We start from the raw sequence: 23,798 nt of genomic DNA, 5'->3' as shown, positions 1-23,798 counted from the left end.
GTGTGACCAGGGTAGCACTAGAAGATTTAAAGGAGTCTGTTTGTTTAGGTTTTTTGGCATCCTCAGTAATTCCAATTTAACTGCTTGTCACTTTGAGGTGTTGAACATAATGGTTCTCTGCACTGTGTGACCTGCTGTGGGTTACAGTGATATCTGTTTTGTTTTTTATTTAAATTCTCTTTCAGGATCCTTAAACTTCTTTTTTCTCATAATTAATCAGGGTTTGCATATACTCCTTTTCCTTAAGAAAACTAATTGAATTTTAAAAAGTTTGTGGTTTTTACTGCTTTAGATAAGTTAAACGATTAAGTCTAGTTTTGATTAAAAGATAATCTTAGGCAATTTGGCCCTAGTCTATAATCTTGAATGTGATTCTGTGTACATATAGAAATATAGAGATTTGGTACAAATGGATCCCCATGTTTATTTCAGAGAAAGAACTAAATCCCTCTATACAGGGAAATAGAATACTTTCCACAGCTGAAAAAACGAGGTAGTCCATGAGGGACAGGAAGAACTGCATGCATGAATATGAGATAACTTTGCAATGTTACTGAAGCAGGCAATTAATTATCTGGCTTCCTCCATGCTTGGCTACATTATGAACTGAGTGCCCCTCCCCACAGTAGTTCTTCACCAACTTGGCACATTGAACAAGGTTCTGCAGGTGTGTGGTCCAATGTTCATCTGACCTGGCACCCAGAGGCGGCTGCCAGTAATCAATCATAAAAGTGCCTCATTCATGTTTGCTGTGTTTGCTGCAACTTGAATCTAACCAAAGTACAATTCCCAAGAAGAGAAAAAGGAGATGAGAACTCCCAGAAAGCAAGAGATTTTTTTTTAATTTTCTTCTGAAGGTTCAACAAGCAAGTTGGTGAGTAACCAACTGGTGTTAAATTGAGTTCAGGGAGCTTACTTATCATTAAAGGGGCATTACTTATTAAAGGATCATTACTTACTTATCATTAAATAGTGTGTGTAACTTATTTATTAACATTTTTTCATTAGATTTTTAAAATCAACATTTAAGAAATAACTGTGTTGGTGCAGCCCAAAGTTCAGAGCTACCACTTTGGTAAATGAGTGCTGTGCTATGGGACATTGTGCTGGTGTTGAAAGTTTGCCTAGGACCGCGGTGGCGAACCTATGGCACTTCAGATGTTCATGGACTACAATTCCCCTCAGCCAATTGGCCATGCTGGCAGGGGCTGATGGGAATTGTAGTCCATGAACATCTGGAGTGCTATAGGTTCACCACCACTGGCCTAGGATGTCATACTACCACAGAAGTGTTGATGCTTCCATACTGATATCAGTTACTACTGCCACATGGGGGCATATAGGCAATATTATGTAACAGTTGTTTATGTAGCAAGGGACTAGGCATTTAGAAGATATTCTAGAGCAGAAAAAGGACTGGTGCGGACCTTTAGAGACAAAGAAGAACTTCCTCATTCAATTACAGTGGAATGGAACTGACAGGTGGGAGAGTGAAACAGACTTGCTCCATATGAAAATCACTGGCTCTGGCTACAGCTGTGCCGATATCATGCCCATTCTGTTTATCCAGCTCTGGGTGACTGGGATGCAAACTGTGGGGTAAACTTATTTTGGTAAGAAGGGGATGCTGACTACTGGATGATAATTGTCCAGGACCGTAGGATCCAGGGAATGCTTCTTCAGAAGAGGGTAAACCATCATCTCTTTGAGGGTCAATGGCACCACCCCCTACCCCAAAGAGGTGTTGCTAATACTCTGTACCCACTCAACCAGCCCTCCACAGATCAATCTAATCAGCCAAGATCGGCAAGGATCCAGGAGACAAGTAGGTTATATCTCTTGAAGTAACCTGCCCACATCCACAGTCCTGTTAGAACTGAATCTAATCCATAACAACCTGACCATAATTCTCTAGATCCCTCCACAGAAAAATGCTCAACAATGGCATCCAATCCCATGTGGATCTGGGCAACTTTATTCTGAAAGTACCTAGCGAAAGATCTCCAGGCGTGTTCTGGCTCTAACCTCCTAGTTGGTAGACAGCAAGCCATTCACCACTCGGAACAATTCTGTTCGATTGCTACTAGAGGATGCAGTAATGGTGGGGAAGTAAGCTTTCTTTGCCACCCTCACTACCACTTGATAGGTCTGAGCACGGGCTCTTGCCAGGGTCCAGTCAGATCCGCAGTTCAATTTCAGCCACCAGTGCTCTTGTCAGTGCCCTTGTCACTGTCCACAAATTCTTGTTAAATCACGGGGCTGGATGGGCTCTACCGGCTAAAGAAGGACACTCAGGAGCAATCGTGTTGATGGCCCACGTGATCTTGTCATTCCATGGCAAGACCAGGGCCTCAATGGGAGCACTGGCCATGTTGCCTGGAAACTCCCATAGAGATCACAGGAATCCATCAGATTCCATCCTTCTCCAGGGAAGACCATCACAATAGGGCCCTCACCCCTGTAGTGGATAGGGGCAGTCATCAGCCCAAACTTTACCAGTTGGTGATCTGTTCATGACAAAGGGTTGATAGACAGCCTCCCAATCAACAGATCAACTCCCCTTATGCCAGATCGAGGCCACGTCTTGCTACATGGATTGGTCCAAAAGCAAACTGAAATGGTTACCATGATTGCCATGTGGTCCTGAGCTGGTCCTGAGTCCTGATTTATCTCTCAGGCCAAACACCAAGAACAAATTCTCATCTCTAAAGACCAGGACAGAAGGGGTGCCTAGTGAATATGAATACTTATGGATTCTGCCCCTCTCCCTTGCTGGATTGGTGCTGTACCAGATAGTCCGGGGGCAAAGCTGGGTCAGCTCCAACCTACGCAGTTTGCTTGCCCAATCCAGGCCTGCCCCCTCATCTAAAATTATTCTCATAGTCGTGAAGTGTGAGCTAAACATGTGATGGATAGATGCCAGTGGGGGTTTAGGACAGTGGTTATCCACAAAAATATATCTCCTGGCCCCTGAAGTTTGGCCTTAGCCCATAAAAAAATCCTGGATGATATAGTTCAATGAATGCTTAAACCCTTTTTCAAAATCTATCTAGGGAAGGCTAAAGTGATTTGGTAGATCTTACGATTTGAAGATTTGGTTTCTTGATTGTGGTTTCCGCATGTAACTTAGACATCAAAAGTGATTTAGAATGTTTGGTACCACCGGTGTAATTTATATTAAACTGTTTCCATATTCCATTCTGACCTTTCTACAGTAATGTCTGGTCTGCTGCATTTTGATTTCAATCATTTATTATTTTTAAAACAATATTTTGCATCTATCCCTCAAAGTTTCTTTAAAGGTCTTTTGTTATGCAATGTCAGGGACCTGCTAGTATGTGACTGGGCAGTTTATGTAGCAACATACAGTTGTTCAAGATCTAACTGCATGCAAGGCCTTTTCTTTTGTATGCAGTTGTAAGTAACTGTATCACAATTTCTTTGTGCAAAACCATTTAACTTGAGCCTGAAGCTTCTTTCTATATCACGGGATTGAACATTCTGCTGCTGCCAAGAACACCAGCTGTGTTCAAAGCATAGATAACGAACTCAACCTGAGATAAAATCACTGTGTGGCTTCCTGCCACATCTACATAGGATTTGAATTCCCAGTTGACCCATTGCTTGTTCCTTTGCCAAGTGTTCACTGGTTGGATCTCAAGGCCTGTAGCGTCATGACTGTTTACTGGTTTAGAGACCCCTTTGCCACTGACAAATTCTCAGTACATTGTGACTGTACAACAGGACACTTCTAATTCCTGTTATTTTGAAAACCATTCAAGCTGATTTCAGATTTCTGAGCCGCAAGAAGGCAGATAAATATCTGCTACAGTACTGTACTATAATAGTCTCTGAGGGTGTTGGAAGTAGAATTGGGATCAGGTATGAGAAAACCCTTTTATTGTTTGAAAAATTATGATTATACAAGAGTTAACAGAGCTTAGAGAAGTGATCTCCAAGAAAAATATTAAGCAGGCACATGATGTTCTTTCCTTTGTTGCATTTCTTGAACAACATTGAGACACTGAGCAGAATGCATTTCTGTGTTCTGACACCAGAGGGTAGTAAGAACATTTTGGTGTGTATGTTAAGTGCCCTCACAGTCAGGTAACAGACAACACATTTTCCATATGAGTGGCAGAGTTTTATCTGGTGAACCGGATTTGTTTATCCACTCCTGCAATCCCGTTTTGTGACCTTTGGCTGGTCACAGTTCTTCAGAACTCTCTCAGTCCCATCTATCTCACAAAATGTCTGTTGTGAGGAGAGGAAGGGAAAGGAGTTTGTAGTCTCCTTACAGGAGAGAAAGGGCAGTATAAAGTCAAACTCCTAATCCTCCTTCTGGTAACAGATAAGTATCATTCACTAGACCAGGATCAGAATGAAAACATTTTGTATGGGAAAGGGTCATGGGTATGGTAGTTTCAGATGGTGTGGAAAAATGGTTTGGAATAAGTGTCAAGGGAATTTATTATCTGTGCTAATGAAACAGGATTTCTTTTAAAAAATCACCAGCAGTCTTTGAAGCAAATGGGTATCAGCTCAAGCAAAAGTGTATATTAAACAATGGTAATGGTAAACTGTGAAACCTTGAAAACTGATTATTGGAAATGTGCACACTTTTTGGAAATTAGTTTTCTGGAACAAAGAGGAAATGACTGTTATAAGAACGCCAGCCAAATTACCGTGTGTGTTATTATTTGAAGACTACTTTTGGGGAAATGTATGGAATCAGTGATAAATCCTCACAGGACAGCTAAAACAATTATCTCTTGCTTTTGAAATAAATGGGCCCTCTGTTGAAAGATCAACCTTGTGCATCTGAAGAAGTGGAATCTAGTCCACAAAACTTTATGCAAGAATAAAAACTGGTCAGTTTTAAGAAAAGCTATTTACTTGTGGCTGTGTGGAGAACAATTTGGCAGAATCGTTTTGTACAATGCTGGTACTTTTTTATGATGATTTGGAATGATAAATTATATGATAATGTAAGACCTGCATTATTTTTTCATACATTTATTATTAAATTAATATTTAAAACCAATGTTTCTTAATCAGTGGAATCAGCGGTGGGAACCTCAACCCCTGGAAGAGATTGTTGCAGAAGCTACTGATTTCTGGGTGTTGGGAGTCAGTGTTCCCATCATGGCAGGGGAAATATTAGCAGCTCTCTCCTACTTGTGGGAAATAAGGAAACACTCTTAATAGAGCTGGATCAAAGGGAGCCAAAGCCATAGGGAACCACTGTGAATTAGTTGCTGGATCCCCTCACAACTGCATTCTCAAAGCAGTTACATAGTTCTATGTTGTTACATAATTCTAGTAGAGTATGCTGGGACTTGTTTATATCAGTTAGTTAATTTGGGGATTGCTAATGTTATCTCACAGAAACAGAGATTGACAAGGACTGGTATAGACCTGAAAACTACCTTGTCCAAGCCTGTGCCCCAAGGCTTGATCCTTCACATTTAACCACACCCATACCACACCTCCATCCTCAGAGATGTCTTTAGAATTTACTTAATTTGTAACCTTCCATCACCCTATGCAGGTCTTTGGGCCATTGCACAAATATCACATGCTGACATATTGTGCAACAAGCAAAGTAAGAAAAGCAAGGTGCTTACTTAGAAATCTCTACATGTGGATTGGGAATTCTTTGTGCATAATATTTGTTGTCCCAAGTCTGCTTGCAGTGATTCCCATAGGGCCATGGTGGCGAACCTTTGGCACTCCAGATGTTATGGACTACAATTCCCATCAACCCCTGCCAGCATGGCCAATTGGCTATGCTGGCAGGGGCTGATGGGAATTGTAGTCCATAACATCTGGAGTGCCAAAGGTTCGCCACCACTGCCATAGGGTAACATTTATTGGATCTTGAAATACTCAAACACCAGGTGTTTTCTTTAGGCTAGTACTGTGAAAGCACACACATGCTTTTGATTATCTTCCAATACACATTACAGTATTGGATCCAGTAAGCTAGGTAAAAGAAAGCAAAGTTGCGTTGTATGTCTTTACACTGTGTCCCAGGCATTCATTTTTTTCAAGGGCCAAACCAGATCTAATGGGTCTGCAGTTTTGATTGAGAATAAGTGCTGGGAAGGAAGTATTTTATTTTACTCTCAATCTAAGTCATCCTGTTTTTCAAATTTACTATTTAGCCCTGTATGGTGTAGTGGTTAAGATCGGGTGGATTCTAATCTGGAGAATTGGGTTTGATTCCCCACTCCTCCACCTGAGTGGCAGAGGCTTATCTGGTGAATCAGAAGTGTTTCCACACTCCTACATTCCTGCTGGGTGACCTTGGGCTAGTCACAGTTCTTGGGAACTCTCTCAGCCCCACCTACCTCACAAGGTGTCTGTTGTTGGGAGACCTTGAGTCTCCTTACAGGAGAGAAAGGTGGGATATGAATACAATTTTTTTTTCCTGAAAGACAGTGATAGAAGGGGAAAGATTAATATCCCTGGGGAGGGAGTTCCATAATTTTGACAACATGTATTTAAATATGGTTTTACTGAATTTTATTGTTGGGTTATCTGTTATAACAGCTGATCCTGTTTGGATTCCAATCCTCCTAATTGGGAGTCATCCCCAAGAATTTGGGATAATGAAGCAGATGCCCCAGTAGTAACTCAGATCTGAAACTATACCATTGTTTAAATGCCTATCTCTAATTATAACAAGTGTTAACAGCTCACTGAATACTTCCTATACATACAGGGGATTTTATTTACAGTCAAAATATTCCTCTGCCTCACTCTTGCAAATGTACATATTTGCTTATTAAAGACTGTACTGGACCCTTGCTTGATGAAGACCATGCACAAATGTGGTGAGCAAATCACTGGCATGGTTATCTTTGTTGGTGATGATATTTTTCTTAATGAGAATGTGTGGAGGATTCCAGTGAAAACAGCCCTCTGTCATACCAGGTTCCCCTAGGAATTAACTGAAGGCTCATGGATGCAAGCTGACAAAATGGGATGCTGCTTTGGAACTGTATGTAAACCCTTCCCAGTTTTGAGAGAAATAGCAGAACAAGGGTCGTTTCCCCACTTCTAAGATGGAGGTCGATACGCACCGGTTTCGTTTGCTTCAGCAACTTTTTAGCACGGGTTCATGTTCCCCACCGCAGCTTCTGCCCATTGGTGCAATGAACGCACAGCTGTGCAGCAGCCACGCAGGACTCCCCACGATCCGCTCAGGGGCTGCCCTGATTGGCTGCTGTATTGTGCTGGGGCAGGAATTTTTTATTTTAAAAGGACGAATCAACGTCTCCATGCATTGCTGAGGAATCCACGTCTATTTGAGCACACACAGTATGCCCACGTGCGCTCAAAACGACGTGCAGATGTGGATTTCCAGTGTTAAAAATAAAAACACAGGCTGCGTGGCCTAATTGGACGGATGGCTCTACATCACCAGCAGCGGTGGGAAACTCAAACCCAGAGTCACCCTCCGGACATCCCCACTGCCCCGCACTCCGTGCTGGGTTTCCCAAAAAGTGCTCTTCCATCCAGGAACTGAAATACCGCACGCTGAGGGGGAAGGAGAGCGGCAGAATCAGGGTGGCTGCGTTGTCACCACTGAGGTAGTGGGGAGTGCTGCAGGCCCCCGGGTTATCTGCCGCGAGTAGCCCACAACAAATTGTGAGTGGGGAAACGACCAAGTAAACATACTACCATTGAAGTCAGTGGGCTTAGAAAGATATAACTCTGCATAGGATTGCACTATAAGTTACTGATGCTGTTATACCTCAGTGGTAAAAAGTATCTTGCAAAGTAAAATAATATAATGTTGCTCCATTTACGCTGAAATCATAAACACACTTCAAAGAATACATGGGAGCAAACCCCATTCAGCTCAAGGGGACTTTCTTCTTAGAGAAGAGTTAGCTTAGAGTTGCACTATTCCTTTGTGTTGTAAATTAAAGTTGGTAGATAAACTGAATATACCTTGATACGCACTTTTATTTTGGAGATGTTCCAGATCAGTGGTGTTTAACCTTTCACCCACTACACATGTTAAGGGCCTAGGGGAGAATCCTGGGATTTTATCCTCAGGGTGGTGTGAGCATTATAAAATAACTCTTCCCCCACTGGACCTTGCCAAAATATGTTCCAAGTGACATAAAAGTGACTACTGAATACCCCCCCACACCTGCAAAGATGTTCTAAAGTTCTGAATGCCCCTCAAGATGTTTATATCACTCTCTGGGATTTATATGGCCACAGTTAAAGATCACTATCCTATACTGCAATTTATCTAAGTAACATATTATAGTGTTGTTGTATTTGTCAAGGTAGAATTTTAAAGATCTTAGAGGTCTTTTGCACAATAGAGAACTATCTGAGACAGTAAAAAGAACCATAATAAAGAATAAAGATGGAAATGAAACACTTATTTAGAGCTTGCTAAATACGATTAGTGCAGACTTACCCAGTCATTACCCAGTGCCACTTTTTGATTTTTATCTAATTTATTTTGTTCTAGCAAATGTGTCATTCATCTGTCATGAACAGTGTTAGCTGGGAATCATTTGATTTGTTATGCAGAAGTGGCTCACTGATTGAAAAATAATAGATGTGGAACAGAGGAATGTTAACAAGCTCCGATGTCATCGTCATCTTCCAAAATTGACATTTAAGCAGATCCTCATATCCACACTCGCCCTATTATGAAGAGTGCAAAAATCCATACTGGGTGGGTGGAAGTGGGCGGGGGACTACCAGTGGAGTTTGCTTAAGAAACAGCAGATGTGTTTAGTTTTGCTTTGGTTTGCATGTAGCCGTCCTTTTTAAAAAAAAAATCCAAAGTTTATGTAGTGTAACAGTGGGGGAGGGATAATGAGTTTCTGTTGAATACTAATTGCTGAGGAGTTGTTCAGGGAGACTGTGTAAGAATGAGAGACTTGTTGTACATTAGTCACTAGCTCCTTTGTGAGTTGCATGTGGGGCAGGCCAGCTCTGTCAAGATGCCAGCCGTACAAAAATCCTTATGGTTCAGTGTCAATCTCAGAGACTGCTTGAGCCAAAAATAATAGGGAATGCATTTGGAGAAGGTGAACATCTGTGTGGCTTATCCATCCTTAGAATGAAGGAAGAGGTGCGTGGGCACGCTCCCTCTTTGAATTTTGGAAAGATAAGAGCTCGATCATTGAGCTGGCTGTTGCTTCACTGATGAAGAGCTCAGGTTCATCAATGTTGTAATTTTTTTATGAAATTCTGATCTTTAGAAATGCAGTTGAACATTTTCAGGCACTCTCATTAGAGTTCTTGATCTTTTCTGAAGTTCGAAATCCTTATTCCCCCCCCCCCCCACTTCAAGGAGTGTGCAAATTAACCTTTCAAAAAGAAGTTTTGCCTCAGTTTATTATTCTCGTGAGACAAAAACGCCTTCCTTCTCTAACAAGTCAGATTATTCTTCATTTACATTGAACATGAAAAGGTGAGTTAATGATTCATTGGCACACCATGACCTTTCAAGTAGCGGCAGACCAGGATGCAGCAGTCCTGCTCTTGGGTGTTCATCATATTTTAACTTGCTGTGGTCTGGCTTAATATTTGCAGCCGATTTGTCCACATGCTTCGGTGCTTTCTGAGCACAAGCTTGTCCTGCCCTCTCCCTCTCCTGGGTTTAGTGGGCAACTTGATCCTGCCTTGTTCAGTCTTTTTGTTTTCTCGCACTTTGCTTGGTCCTGAAAAGAACAACAGCACTGCTGTGACGAGCTGCTGTCTGCCCCCATTTGTTTAACACAGACAATGGACTCAGACTCTGATTTGCCTTTTAATTACTCTTGGCCTTCCTTGCCTAAAATGAAGATTCGAAAAAGGACATCCAAACTGAAAGGTAGACAAAATACTTCCCTTCTTTATGTTACTTCTGAATCTTGTGTTTGTTCGTTCTACTGTTCTCCATATTCAGGTGGAGATAAGCAGGTTTGTATTCTTTCCCCAGGATTATTTTAAACCTATTTTGTGTTTTAAGTCCACAATGGTTTGGAAAAATGAAATTGTTTTACTTCATGAATGTATGGATGCTCTTTTCTCATTTTTAAAAGGATGACTTCTGATAGTTCTCAAACTTACATATTTCTGATGCACATTTGCTCCATGTGGTAGCATGTTTAGTGCGAAGTAACTCTTCATGGTTTCACTGGAACTTGAAGTGAACAGCTTTGAATGGAAAAGGTAGTGCAGGATATTCTGCAGAAAAATGATGCCAATGACTTTTCTAGGCAGATGTGATTTGTTGGAAATGATGTGACTTTTTAAAGGGGAAGTTTATGAGCTATACACAGAAGAGGTTGGTGATAGAAAGGAACCTGCCTCACTTGCAGCACACTAGATGACAAGATGAATTGGTTTAACCATACACTTGCTTTCTTACAGCAGCAGTGGCATAGTGATTAAGAGCAGGTGCATTCTAATCTGAACCAGGTTTGATTCCCCGCTCTGCCGCCTGAGCTGTGGAGGCTTATCTGGGGAATTCAGATTAGCCTGTGCACTCCCACACATGCCAGCTGGGTAACCTTGGGCTAGTCACAGCTTTTCGGAGCTCTCTCAGCCCCACCTATCTCACAGGGTGTTTGTTGTGAGGGGGGAAGGACGAGGAGTCTCCTACAGGAGAGAAAGGGGGCATATAAATCCAAACTCTTCTTCTTACTGTGGAAAAGTGCTTCATAAACACAGAATGCAGATCATTGTTGTTAGCTGAATGAATATAGAAGTCACTACAGGTCTATGTGGAGAAGATGCAGCTCAAGGATATTAATGTAATGGTTTCAGTTACAGGAACATCCCAAGGGAAGGTATTTTGCAATGGTAAGATGAGAACACAAAAATGTATAGTGGTAAAGTATCCCCAAATCCTGCAGTGTAGTCATGAATGTTAACAGTCACTTGATGGCTGCATTCAGACATCATGAACGAATGGGAGTTACCAGTGATGTCTTTGTCTGCATGTGCTCCCTGTGTCTCCTCCTCTAACTGTGTCAACACATAAACACGTGAAACTGCCTTGCAACCAATCAGACCATTTGTCTATCAATGTCAGCATTGTAATCGGACTGCAGGTGTGTCTCCAGCATTCCTAGTAGACACCTTTCACATCACCTGCATTGATGACTTCCTAGTTTGGAAGTTGTAAAAACTGAGCAGTATAAGAAGTAGCTATTTGTTTTTTGCACACAAACCAGAATAATATGCAGTTGTAGTAAAGAATTTGACCTGAACAACCACAGTATATTAATGCTGTCAGTGTGTCAGCACCCTCTTGTTTATGTCAAAAAAGTGGAGGACCTGGTGGCAGTCACAGAATTCCTTGAGGATTGTCAGTATTCATATATAAGTGTTGGCATTCATCAAATTTGGGAAATTAACTGTAATGTAGCATGATTGATTCTATAAAGGAAGCCATGACCCTCAGTTTGCAAGGCCTGAGCAAGGCTCAGCAGGATGTTTTGGAGGACACTAATTCATAGAGTCACCATAAGTTCGAAGCAACATGATGGCACCTCTCCCCCCCCCCCCCTCTCTCTCTGGAGATTTGAGTCCTTCAGAGGATGCAACTGATCACAGAAATTAAAAGTAAAAATTTGCTGACAAGTATAAGATCATAAAGTGTAAACAAATGTATGTAAGTCCAATTTTTGAAGAAAAGTAGCTAGAGTCACCTAGGTCAATGACTCCTTTTCACTTGACCATCTGAAAGGCAATAAAGGGAACAGTTTGTCTTGGCCATGTTGATCGTTGGCATACTGATTTGGAAGGAGGAAGAGGAGGTTGCAGAACTGGATTCTCTTGTCCAGATATACGGTATAAGATGCAAAATGTTTGGAAAGGGAGAAATTTTAATTTTTTTGATAGTGGTGGAATGCTAGTGCTTCTGGTAGACAGCTCCACAGGTTCTTCTGAAGCTTTAAGAATGATGCTGGGCATCTGGAACTGTGTGCTGTGTTGTTTTTTCTATGATTATGCTGAAGCTGTTCAGAAATAAAACTGTAAATAACTGTAAAGTATCCTAAGGATCCAATACTCCTACTCCCCAGAGTAACTGTACCCTGTGTCTTCCTGGAGGAACACACAAGAAGAGGTAGGGCAAATGGTGCAGATAGTTGGGTGGGAAATTGGTAACTGGAGAGAGCTTACTGTTCTCTCCTCAACCTGGGGTATTATCGTTGTTGTTGTTGTTGTTGTTAATTCGATTTAGTAGACCACCCTAGCCCTGAAGGGCTCAGATAATTCCAACTGTTAGTTACCTTTAATGATATCTGAACTCCCCCCATTTTGAGTCACAGTATGTATGCTGCTGATGAGAAAACACTTCAAAAAGTCTTTTTATTGAGAGTTCTAAGTGGATTTGTTAATTTGCTCAGAATCTTCTAGTAGTTTGAATTGATCTGTTGTCCTTGTGAAGGACAGTAAGTTGTATCTCAGAAAATGCTAAGTCAGTTTGCCCCAAAGCATCATTTTTGTCTGTGGGAAAGCCCAGCAAAGCTCTGAAAGCAGCAAGCAGGAGAAGATGTACCAAGCCCGACTCTGATGGATCAACTTAATAGTCTACATAGGGGTCTACCACCCTCCACATGTTCATGGACTACAATTCCCATCAGCCCCTGCCAGCATGATGGGATTCGTAGTGCATGAACATCTGGAGAGCCGCAGGTTGCAGACCCCTGGCTTATGCAGATAGTTTTATTATGGTCTCTTGTTTTTTTCTTCCTTTTTAAAAGCTTCAGCATTTTTGAGTCCTCACGTAACCTGGTAAAGTCAAGCAATGTAGGCAGCAGTTGACAGATATGTATTAGCGTGTTCTTTTACACCTCCTCCTTCCTCTTCTCTTCACCTGCAATGTGCAGTTTCCTAATTTGGAAATCCTTCAATCAAAATCTAGTTTGTTGTAGTGTATGAATATAGGCACCTGGACAAATTGGAGCTTATTTCCTACCCCATTCCTACTTACGGTTGTGGTTCATGAGATGAAAGATGCTCCAGTTTCCCCAGGTGCCTGCATTCACATAGAGGTCTATTATAATGTCTGAATGCAGCCAAAGATTTGGGCGGCAACATCAGGGAGGGAACAGCAGAGAAACCTTTGTGTGAACCATACATGCAACTTTATTTTTGTAGATTCTTTAGGACAGTTTTTTGCTACTGTACTATATAGCGTTAGGTGTAAACAGCATTCCCATAGCATCTGTGAATGTTCAAAATGCTTTGCAATGTGTTTCAGCAGTCCTTTGTTTCCTGAGCCTGGTTCTCAAGTGTGGCTGAACATTTTCTGTAAAATTTTACACATTACAAGATTAAATACAGTAGAACTGTTCTCTGGTAGTATTGTGTCATTGTGATAATGAAACATACACAGGAAGATCTGTTTTGAAGATGTGTTTAATCTTGTTGTTCCAATAAAGATCTAGATAACTTTGGCAAGTTATCCAAGCTCATAAATTTTATCCAGTGTGTTTACTATTGTGACTGTTCCCCCCTTTTAGTTTCATAGCTTTAATTCTTTGAGTTATATATTAACCCATGTACAGATTGCTGGAGGCAGTTCTGGTAACCTATTTGAAAACTGTTTGCTGTTTTTCCCAAGAAAGTATAAGTCATTTTACTTTCTCATCTCTAAGTTGCTCATTTTTTTAACTAGTGAAAACTCATCTTGCTTTCATTTGGTAAGAAAAGGATTTTTTAAATTTTATTCTAAGCATTTTTATGCTGCCTTTCCATTTAGTTGAGGGTCCCCAAGGCAATGAATAATAATAACAAATAAAACCAGCTTTAAGATGCATAAATATATACAAATATAAAACAAAACAACGATGTAACAAAATGTGTAAACAGGAAGGATACCATATTTAATATCATCGCAATGATATAGAGCTGAAATTATTTCTTTAAAATATAGCCTCTTCGATATAAGTCATGGTATCATGTATTTGAACTATAAGCAGCAATATTTAGAATTGGAGCATATATTTAGAGGTTAGAATTGGAGCATATATTTAATAAGGATATTTTTTATTTATCACTAGAGCATGAAAATCTATGTACCTGCAATTACTGAACTCTCCCCAATGTGACACATCTTAGTGTGCCAGTGGATCCACAGTCTAATGTTGCACTCATAGTCAGCAAGCTGCACATGTTCACTAGAGACTGCAAATGCAGAAAACTCCTTCCCATCCTGCAACAGTGGCCATTTATGCATGCACTACTTCCCCTGCAGCTGTTTACTTCACAGTGCGGGTTTCCTACAGTTTTTTTGTTTGCAGAGGGATCCTCCTCCTGCAAAGTGTCCCTAGCTGAGCCAATCTGCCATTTTGCCTGCCCGCAGCATCCTCATTGTTTCACTGTAACCTGCATTTGGGGAGGATGCCTGTTGCCTTTTTTCTCCCTTCTGTCTTTGGTCTAGCGTTCATTTGCTGGACCATGTCCATTTCTTGTCCGTTTCACTGGGTGGATCACTCCATTAATAGACTTTCATCATGATTTTTGTTAAAAAAAGCAAGCCCTTATCCTTTTGAAATGGTGGCTTGAAGAGTGGGAGGAGCTCCTATGATATGGCAGGGAGAAAGGCAGGGAGAAATGACTAAACCTGTGGAAAACTAAATGCATGCTCATTTCCTTCACTTTTCCTGGGAAGGGAGAGTAAAAAGTTGCACTCTCAGAGCTTTCAGAAACCGTAGGGGTTCTCTGATCAGAACCAGTGTAGGTGGAACAAGACTGGACTGCCAGAGAGGTGGAAGCGTAGGCATAACTAAGAATCAAACCTGAAGGGAATGTTCAATCAGAAGGCAGGGTGATTGCCGAAGAGGTGGAAATGTGTGCATAACTGAGAATCAAACCTGAAGGGAATGAAAGAGACCACACTTGCATGGATGGCCATTATCTTCTGGAGATGGGGTTGGATTCAGAAATGCATGAATGGAAGTGAAAACTCATTTAGTGGAGTTCTGCTTGTGCAAGCAATAGTGCTAGATATGCTGCAGTATACATGGATCCCTTTCCTTAACAACTTAACAAAATACAGCCTGGTGCAAGTTGAAATGCAAGTTAAGATGGAATAAGTTTATCTCAATGCAAGCTGCCAGCACAGTCTTGTTACTACATTTCTGCTTGTGTAAGAGCTCGAACATACACGAAAATCTTCCTCTAGACCCAACCTATGAATTGGCATGCTGGATCTTACTAAATTTCATCCGAACCTCTTCTAGTGGTAAAAACCCAGATGCCCCCAAAGGTAATATGAGCAGTGAAAAAAAATTTCAAGTATTTGTTGGGATTTTTCTAACTTCTGTGATTGCAAATATTTGTGTTTAATGAGCCAGTAAACAGACTGAATATATTTTGACTGAAACGTGGATCTTACCATTGACTTCACTGGAATCTAGATAAAGTACAGTCTGTGAGTCATTTGTGTGCCTGAGTCATGCTCAAAGGAATTTGTGGAACTGAAGGAATGTGATTTATAACCTGTACATTAGCTATCTGCCATTTTAAAAGTTTCATCAGATCCTTCCGGTAGAAATAAATAACTGATGCAGTATGTAATTGTTTCTCGTGATGTCCCATGTATTTGGTTACCACACATTGCTATTTTTATTAATAGAGACTTTTGGCATTGTTCTCCCAAATTCCTTCTATTTCAAGGGAATTTCTGTTGTTTCAGTAGTTTGAGGTCATGCTGCATTCCAGTATCACCTGAGGCTGTGATTAAGTCTGAATGTGGATAACCCTGGGTAATTTCAGTGCCTATGCAAGCAATAGTGCCTCCATTTTTGTACAGTGCGCATTCACATTCCACGTAATGCAGAAGTGGGGAGGAGGGCAGCAAGATACATGTAAGCTAGTGCCCATCCAGTCTTGCTGTCTGCATGCAGCCTCAGAGTTTTAGTGCTCATGGCAGTTCAACATACGTCCTTTAAATTTATCTTGCTATTGGATATCTGTAGTGAATATTTGTACCTACTTTGCTTAATGTGTTTTTGTTCAAGAAAACTCCTCAAGTAATGCATCTAAAATTGTTTAACATGAAAACGAGAGTGTGTGTAATATTTTAGTAAACCATTTTACAATTTTTGCAAAATTTGTCCTATTGTTCATATACATTTTGGTAAGTATATGCATTATACAAGGAAGCTGTGATATGGAAAGTAATGCATGGGTAAAGTGATGTTCAAAACTTCACTTCTCTCCTTGGGGCCCACGATATATGTTAACCAACTTTGAGCCTTATTATTTGGTCTTGGAGGACGGTACCCCAAAATTGTAGTAAATGGTAACCATTCCAGTGGGCATTGGGCTGGAAGAAACAGCATACACACTGTGTGTGTTGATCTCTCCCATAGTCCGGAGAATATGACCAAACAATGATGTCTGATTGGAAATGGTCTGTGCAATCAATTATGTTAGCTACCAAGAAGACAACATGGATTACTTCCACATGGAGATTTTGTTCTAGTTTGTCATCTCAAGTAAAACAGGTTGAGTTTTTTTTTGGGGGGGGGGGGATCTGTATGGCATTCTGCCCTAATACTTTTGGGTTTTTTCCTTTGTTAGGATCTGATCTTTCCCAAACCAGGTTGAATATGATCTTTTTTGAAAGATTGCTGTCACAGAGACTGAGGAATTCAAGAGACCCAGGTTTAAATCCTCACTCTGTCATGGAAACTCACTGGGTGACCTTCGGACAGTTGCTCTCTCTCAATCTAACCCACTTCTAACAATCTAACAGAATTGTTGCAAAAATAAATTGGATGAGGGGAGAACCACGTTGTAAGCCAGTTTTGGTTGCTATCAGAGAGAAAAGCAGGGTATAAATATTTAAATGAATAAACTGCATTTGCATGCCATGTGGGCAGGAAGGTGCCCAGTGTGGCCAGGCACATTAGTACTAGAAGTGGGGAGGAACTAATATGTGTGTGTGTGTGTGTGTGTGTGTTGTATTTCTATGCAGACAATAACATTGCCTAGAATGACCAACAGAATCTGATTCATTGGCATAAAATAATCCTACCTCCATAAATACAATAATGATTTCACAAATATTGTTTTTTAAAATATAAAATCACTAACAACAGAAGAGGTGCCATCATTAACATACTTGTTACATTGGTCACAATGAAGTTAATGAATGATCATCATGTTTTAAGAACTGCAACAAATCTAAATCGGAGCCAACAGTGAGGTGCTGGGAAATAAGTCTGTGCAGTTCCTTCTGGAACTGACTTCATAGGTAATTAGTAATAAAATGCTGCTGAAATGCCAAACCAACTACTCATCAGCTCTTCTAGTTCATGTCATCAAAATAAGCCCCCGCACCACATATGCTTCAATTGTCCCAAAACAGACATGGTTCTGAAAGTCAAATACAGTCATACCATTATAGGCATTTGTAGTGCCTCACCACACAATATTGTCTCAAACAAGCCCATTGACTATGTTATTCATGTAGTCATTACAATGTTAACCTCACAAAGATAAGTGGGAGGTGACCCAGGTGAAGGAACACATTGTAGTGACCTTCCATAACAGATACAGATGCCACTCACTTCTGGTCTCAGATTCTCTTTTAGTGGGGAGGGGTTTTCTTTTTAAATTTTGCAAGTGAATATTGTTATGTTTACTAGAGTATAAAGAACTTGTTCCCTTGTCTATGGCTGGTGCCATTTTGCTGCCCACCTGTTAAGCATGAGACCATCAAATTCACTGTTAGGAGTAATGATTTTCAATTTTAGCATTCTACGGGACTGCTGTTTAATATTTTCTACATACAACAAATCCAGATATTGATATAGTAAATTCTGTAGCTGTATGCATGATATCTTGACTGCACTACAAGATTCCAATGATAAAAGGTGAAAACAGATTCCCTCATCATCCCATGCACAGACCCAGAATCCGTGAGCTGATCAGTGTACTAGATAGTTGCGTGTAACTCAGTCAAAGGAAGCACTTTTAAGCCGCATTGCCAGCTGGGTGACCTCTGAGCTCTCTCAGCCCCACCTACCTCACAGGGTGTTTGTTGTGAAGGGGGAAGGAAAAGGAGTTTGAAAGCCCCTTTGAGTCTCCTACAGGAGATAAAGGGGAGATATAAATCCAAAGTCTTCCTCCTCCTCCTCCTCCTCCTCCTCCTCTAAATTACTGTCCCTCTTTTCCCAAGAAGATGACTTCAATTACACAATGGAACGTATGCACATAAAAAGAATCTTATATTCCAATGTTTGATTCACATAGATGTAAAGCACTGACAGTTTCATTACAAGAATTAATAGAAGAATGACAATGAAATAAATATTTTTTCCTGTATTGTGCTTTTTTCCAGATCATCAACCATCCCCATTTCATGCTTTTAAGAAATGCCCCAGCCCCTCTACTTTCTTTGCTGCAGCGAGACTTTCTGCTATGCTGAATGGAAGTGATGAAGTATATGCAAACCGCATGGTAGTCAATCAGGTAAGATTCTCAAACGTAGGCATACATAGGCTAGTATGTTGCTGCCTTTTGCTATAATGTGTTTCCTTAGGCTTGTGATGGAGTGCCAGAATTTACTTAGGTTTATTTATAGTAGGGCTGTGAATTATTTTATTAACACAAAAGTCGATCAGGTTATTTTTGTTAACAACGAATTAATAAAGAAACTGATACAAATTATGTGTAAAGAAATAACTTCAGTGGCTGTCTTTTTGCTTCTGAACATAATTCAAGATACCAGTCATTATCTTAGACGCTTTCCCCACTACAGAAGGGAGCTAAGGTCGACTCGGTTCCCTTCGTGGAGGGCGATTCCAGGCTGTCCCCACAGCAACTGAGTTGGCCCCCTGGAACCGATCTAAGTGGGCGGGATCGTCTTGGTGCCTTTTTCACTCCTCGGTCGTGATTGGCGCTTGTGTTATGGCAGGAAATGGGAGCGTTCTTTTTTTTTTTTACAGTTTACAGTTACATGCACTTTCTGCCTGCCACGACTCTCCCGTTCTGCGCATGCCACAAAAGTGGCTCGTGATTGGTTGAACAGATGAGGTGTCGTCGGTATCGACCTTGTTCCGGCAGAAAAGTGTAGTTCATAACTGCAACAAGGGGCGAATTCCCACTGCCTCCTTAGCACGGTTTCGGCCCACTTACTAACACAGTTTCATCGACGTTCTCCCCATGACTTCTGTGGCAGCAACCATTTCTGACGCTCGTTCGCCCTGTTAATCCGCATTCTGGCAGAACCTGGATGCAAGTGGTTCAGGCCCCGTTATCACAGTTTACAGCTGTTCCAAGGGGAGGGACAAGGTTTGGAACCTGGAGTCATTCCCCGCCCCAGAGCCTGACGCGCACTTTGTGCAGCCAATCAGTGCTCCTGGCGCTGTTGCTATGCACGCACATCGTTTGGTCGCTAAGGGGACTGTGGGAAACAACGGTGGAAAGTTGACCGTTTAAACGGTCGCCCGTTCACCGATTTAACAGTAAAACTTTCAGAAAATAGTTGTTATACAGTAAATAACAAGTATTCATAGAGGTTGCACTTTATCGTTCGCACAGGTTTTTTAATGGGTAAAAATGGGTAGTGTTTCTGAAGTGGCTAACAGGTCCCGCCCAACTGAACACTGACCAATTAGGTTAGGGCAATGAAGCGCGATCACATGGCTGTGGGGATTGCAACGATGCCTGCACCCAGGAATGTCTCCTGCCTGCTCACTGTGGTGGGGAGGGAGAAACTGCGATGAGGAAGACATGGATTCGCAAGGAACAGGTTTGGATCCGCTTGCAATTTTCAAGTGGGAATTCGCCCAAGGATGTTGCAGTTCTGAGGGTGGGGGGAACTGAGACAAAACAATGTTGAGCTCGGTGGCAGTGGGGATTCACTGAGGCGAACCTAGGTAGAAACCAGTTCAACTCTGTCAGTGGGAAAGCCCCTTAGAGACCCTAAGTGCTTTGGAACCATGGAACTTAAAAGGATGCTGTGATGAATAGACGGCTGACCTGCCCCTGAAGAGAAAATCAGCCACTCAGATGAGCCCATAGGAAGTGTTGTTGCAACATCCAGTCACCTTCGAGAAGAAGGATGAGATATTGGGGGCAATACAGAAAAACAGGAGTCAAGTTCTGCCTCAGGGAGAGAGCAGGTTTGGCTCAGGTAAAAGAGGAGACAGAGTGAAGAGTAGGCTCCTGTTACCATGGCAGAGCAATTTTGCTCGATTGTTAGACCTATCTGTGGGGATGAGCAGATGTTGTACAATTTAATCTGACTCTGGGAAAAGGGCAGGATGGTGTGGGTGAAATCCTGTTTGTGAGAGGACTAGTCTAGTGGCTAGTCAATAAATGTCTGTGACTGAAAGCATTGTAGAAAAGTCTAACTGTTCTCTGTAGTCATAATCAGTTTAAATTTTTGTGCGTCAGCCAGGTTTCTACCTTTTTACCTGAAGACCTGTGCTGCTGGTTTGTTCCTTTAAAGTCAGCATATAAATAAATGCCTCTTCTTAGTTGTTTAGATGTTAATTCAACCTCAGTGATCTCAGTCTTCTCCTTTTACACCATGAAACTTCCCTCACCGCAGTGAACCCAAAGCCTATGCATTCACTACCTGCAGAATACCTGGAAACTGAGAGGAAAGTTTACAATTCAAAACCAACCTAGGTCCCAAAAATCTTAGGCCATGTGTGTTCCCTCAGTAGGCAAAAAAAGAGCTTGACATGAATAACTTCTATTGCATATTGCCATCTGGCAGAGGTCTTCTGAACAGGACCCTCCAGCTATTGAACTGAAATGGGTAGCCATCTCAGTGATGGCACAGGTGATATTCCTTTTTATCCTTCCTGTCAGAGGAAGGGGAATGTGATGGGAGCAGAAGATAATAGAGATGAACCACTAACAGCATTGCGAGTACCAGTAGGAGCAGTTTGGATTCTGGGACCATGGGCTAAGTTTCCTGGGCAACAACAACTTACTAGCACATGATGGACTTCACCTATCAAGGACAGGGAAAAATGCATTTGGGAGAAACCTGAGGAGATTTACCAGGAGGGCTTTAAATTGACACCACAGTGGGAAGGAGATGACCGACATAGGGATTTAAATGAAGAAGAGCACACAGCAGAGGCCTACCCGAGAAGGCCAGGTCTAATGGAGATGAAGGTTCACGTCTTCTGTTGTCTATGTACCAATGCCCAAAGCTTGGGCAATAAGAAGGAAGAGCTTGAGTTTCTTATGAAGACAGAATAATATGATTTAGTAAGCTTACAGAGACTTGTTGAAAACTGAAAGAGTTGAAGAGGAGGCAGGGTGGTGCTGTATGTAAGGAGAGGTTTTGCTTGTCAGGAAATCCTGGAGGAGGTGGTGATAGTCGGTGATGCTTTAGGCGCATTCAGCATTGAGCAAGGGGTTGGACTAGATGTATGGCCTCTTTCAACTCTTATGATTCTGTGTTTTTGTGACTCTGTGATTCTGTGATTGATGTGAAATCACTAGCTGGTTATGTACAAGGTGCCTTGTGTGTGGTGCGGGTGAATGTCTATCACAGCAAGATGTCTTGTACAGACATATTTCCTCACACCCTGCTTCCACTTTCCATTCTCTCCATGGCAAGCAAGACCACTTGTAGCATGATTTCAGTTTTGCTTTACTGCCAGAGCAGGACAGATTTGCCAGTAAGCACATCTTTGCCCGAGACATCTTCCCTCTACACACAGCCAGCCTACCTACCTGCACCCTTCCCACTTTTTTGCACTGCAGCTTTTCCACTTGCCCTCCCCTTCTGTGTTGCTTGCTCACAGAGAAGTCACAGAAAATAACCTCACTCACACGGGCTTAGCCAAAACACACTGACCTCCACCTTCTCACAGTGATATATCAAGATATCAGCATAATAAGTATAGAGAGTGCTTTGAAATAGCAAACTTCTCTGCCCACCACCAGCAGCCACAGGAAGTTGGGGGGTAAGGGGAAGAATATCGACTATAGCACAGTGTCCCCTTCTTTGGCAGCATGTGACCCAGAAAATTGCTTTGCTCTTTCATTTGGGGATGGGAATTATTTTTGAAATAGTAAAGTCTAAGCCAGCAATTTTGACTACCAGGTATAATTAGATCTGTGCTGTGAAGAATAAGTTAATTGGTGGGGTTAAGGGAATCAGGTCCAGGGGAGTTCTCTACAGAAAAACTGTGAGCCCAGGAGTGAGTGCCTCCTTGCTTGTAAACAGAGAAAAGCAAGGAAACTCCGCTACAAGTGACCTGAGGTAAGCCGTCCATGCATAATCAGCCACTGTATTTGGTGCTGCTTCTATTGGTTGTAGCTATGTGTTATGGTGGGGCTGTTGCATTCTTCCAGTGCTCCGACATTGGACTGTGTTTTCACCATTCTTTTTAAATCTGTATTGTTGAATTTCTGGGAATGAATAAGTTTTTCTGAATCTTTTAAAAAATTGATTTCAATGAACAAATCAGAAACAAAATCTTTTCCATGATGGAGCAAACCACCAACAATGGTGTTTTCACTTCACCTCATTATGGGTTGTATAGCTAATCCTGGACTCCTCTGCCAAGATACCTCATGATAAATCTAGTAATTGAGTTTCGCTTTATTTCCATCTGTTCCATATTTTTTGCAAATGTTACTAACTCATTAATTTCACATTTCAGATCGAAGAAGCTGGTATCAACTACACTCACGGAGGCCAGTCTACTCTTGAACCATGCACAGACCAAGCTGAGTCAAATGAAGACCCAGAAGCACCATCAAATAGCAGTAGAAATACATCACCTGTCATTCCATCTAATTTGTGTACAGCAGGCTCTTACCTGCCACTCAAGGCACATGGATTTAGCCACCCAAGAAATCAGCGCTATTCTATAATGAAAAAACGAAGGTGTGGCATTAGTTTTGTCAGTATTGCTAATAAATCATCCCCTATTTTAACCCAGTGGGCTCAAGCAAAACACAGCACAAGTTGATGCATCAATAGAACTCCCGTGAATAAAATACTTATTGGTTTAGTATATTTGTATCTAATCTTCTTTTCTGAGCTTTGAAGTATAAAACGGAAAAAATAGGATAGTGCTGCTTCTGAAGTTCATTTCATCAATCTTCTAGGGATGTTTGTCTAGGACTTGATCTCTTAAAGGAATAGACTGGGACAAAACCAAGATTTCCAAATCCATTATTGTCTTTTGACACTAAACAGGGGAGGGAGGGAGGGGGGAGCAGGGATTTGCAGGGGAGAATTAGTAAAAAGGACAAGGTTGCTTGTTCTTTCAGATTTCCCCTGCAAATGGCTAGCTAGCTCACACTGATCTTTTCCATGCTGGTTTACCCCTCTATACAAATCCCTTCAGCATCCACCAGAAAACTGATTCAGCAATCTTTCATGAAACCATGTGAATATAAACAAAAATATTTGCCTCCTGGTAAAGTTATAGCTGTTACTGTAAAGAGGGCACAGTCTATCTTTTCTTTCTTCTTTATTATTCTATAAAATTTATACCCCACCTTTCTGTCCTTCTAAGGCTCACCAAAGCAACTAACAAATTAAAACCTAAATAATAAAATCAGATCTTTAAAACTATCAAAATAACATCATTAATTCTATTACAACACTATTAAAACCAAAGCTAAAATATATACAAATATATATACAAATATATACAAAACCAAAGCTAAAATATATACAAAACCATAAGAAAACAAAAATCGAAACATGTTGTTGAAGGCTTTCACAGCTGGAGTAAATTGACTGTTGTGGGTTTTACGGGCTGTGTGTCTGTGGTTGGATGGTTTGAGCTCCTAACATTTCATCTATGATTGGCATC

The 23,798-nt window shown here is 41.3% G+C and overlaps 1 protein-coding gene across 4 annotated transcripts in view; it reads left to right on the top strand.

The window, feature by feature from the left end:
- ARHGEF28 (Rho guanine nucleotide exchange factor 28) overlaps positions 1 to 23,798 on the top strand; it is a 161,231-nt gene that overhangs the window by 70,550 nt on the left and 66,883 nt on the right. For 3 of the 4 annotated variants that reach the window (XM_048504299.1, XM_048504298.1, XM_048504297.1), the window contains exons 10-11: positions 18,335 to 18,465; positions 22,632 to 22,858. In XM_048504299.1, coding sequence (XP_048360256.1) covers positions 18,335 to 18,465; positions 22,632 to 22,858 — 358 coding nt within the window. Of the gene's footprint in view, positions 1 to 9,537; positions 9,857 to 18,334; positions 18,466 to 22,631; positions 22,859 to 23,798 lie in introns of those variants that run through there. The other variant, XM_048504300.1, reaches the window with a different exon arrangement.

This window comes from Sphaerodactylus townsendi, linkage group LG07, assembly GCF_021028975.2.
Source record: "Sphaerodactylus townsendi isolate TG3544 linkage group LG07, MPM_Stown_v2.3, whole genome shotgun sequence".
NCBI classification, from domain to species: Eukaryota; Metazoa; Chordata; class Lepidosauria; order Squamata; family Sphaerodactylidae; genus Sphaerodactylus; species Sphaerodactylus townsendi.
This window is presented reverse-complemented; position numbering and strand designations above follow the sequence as displayed.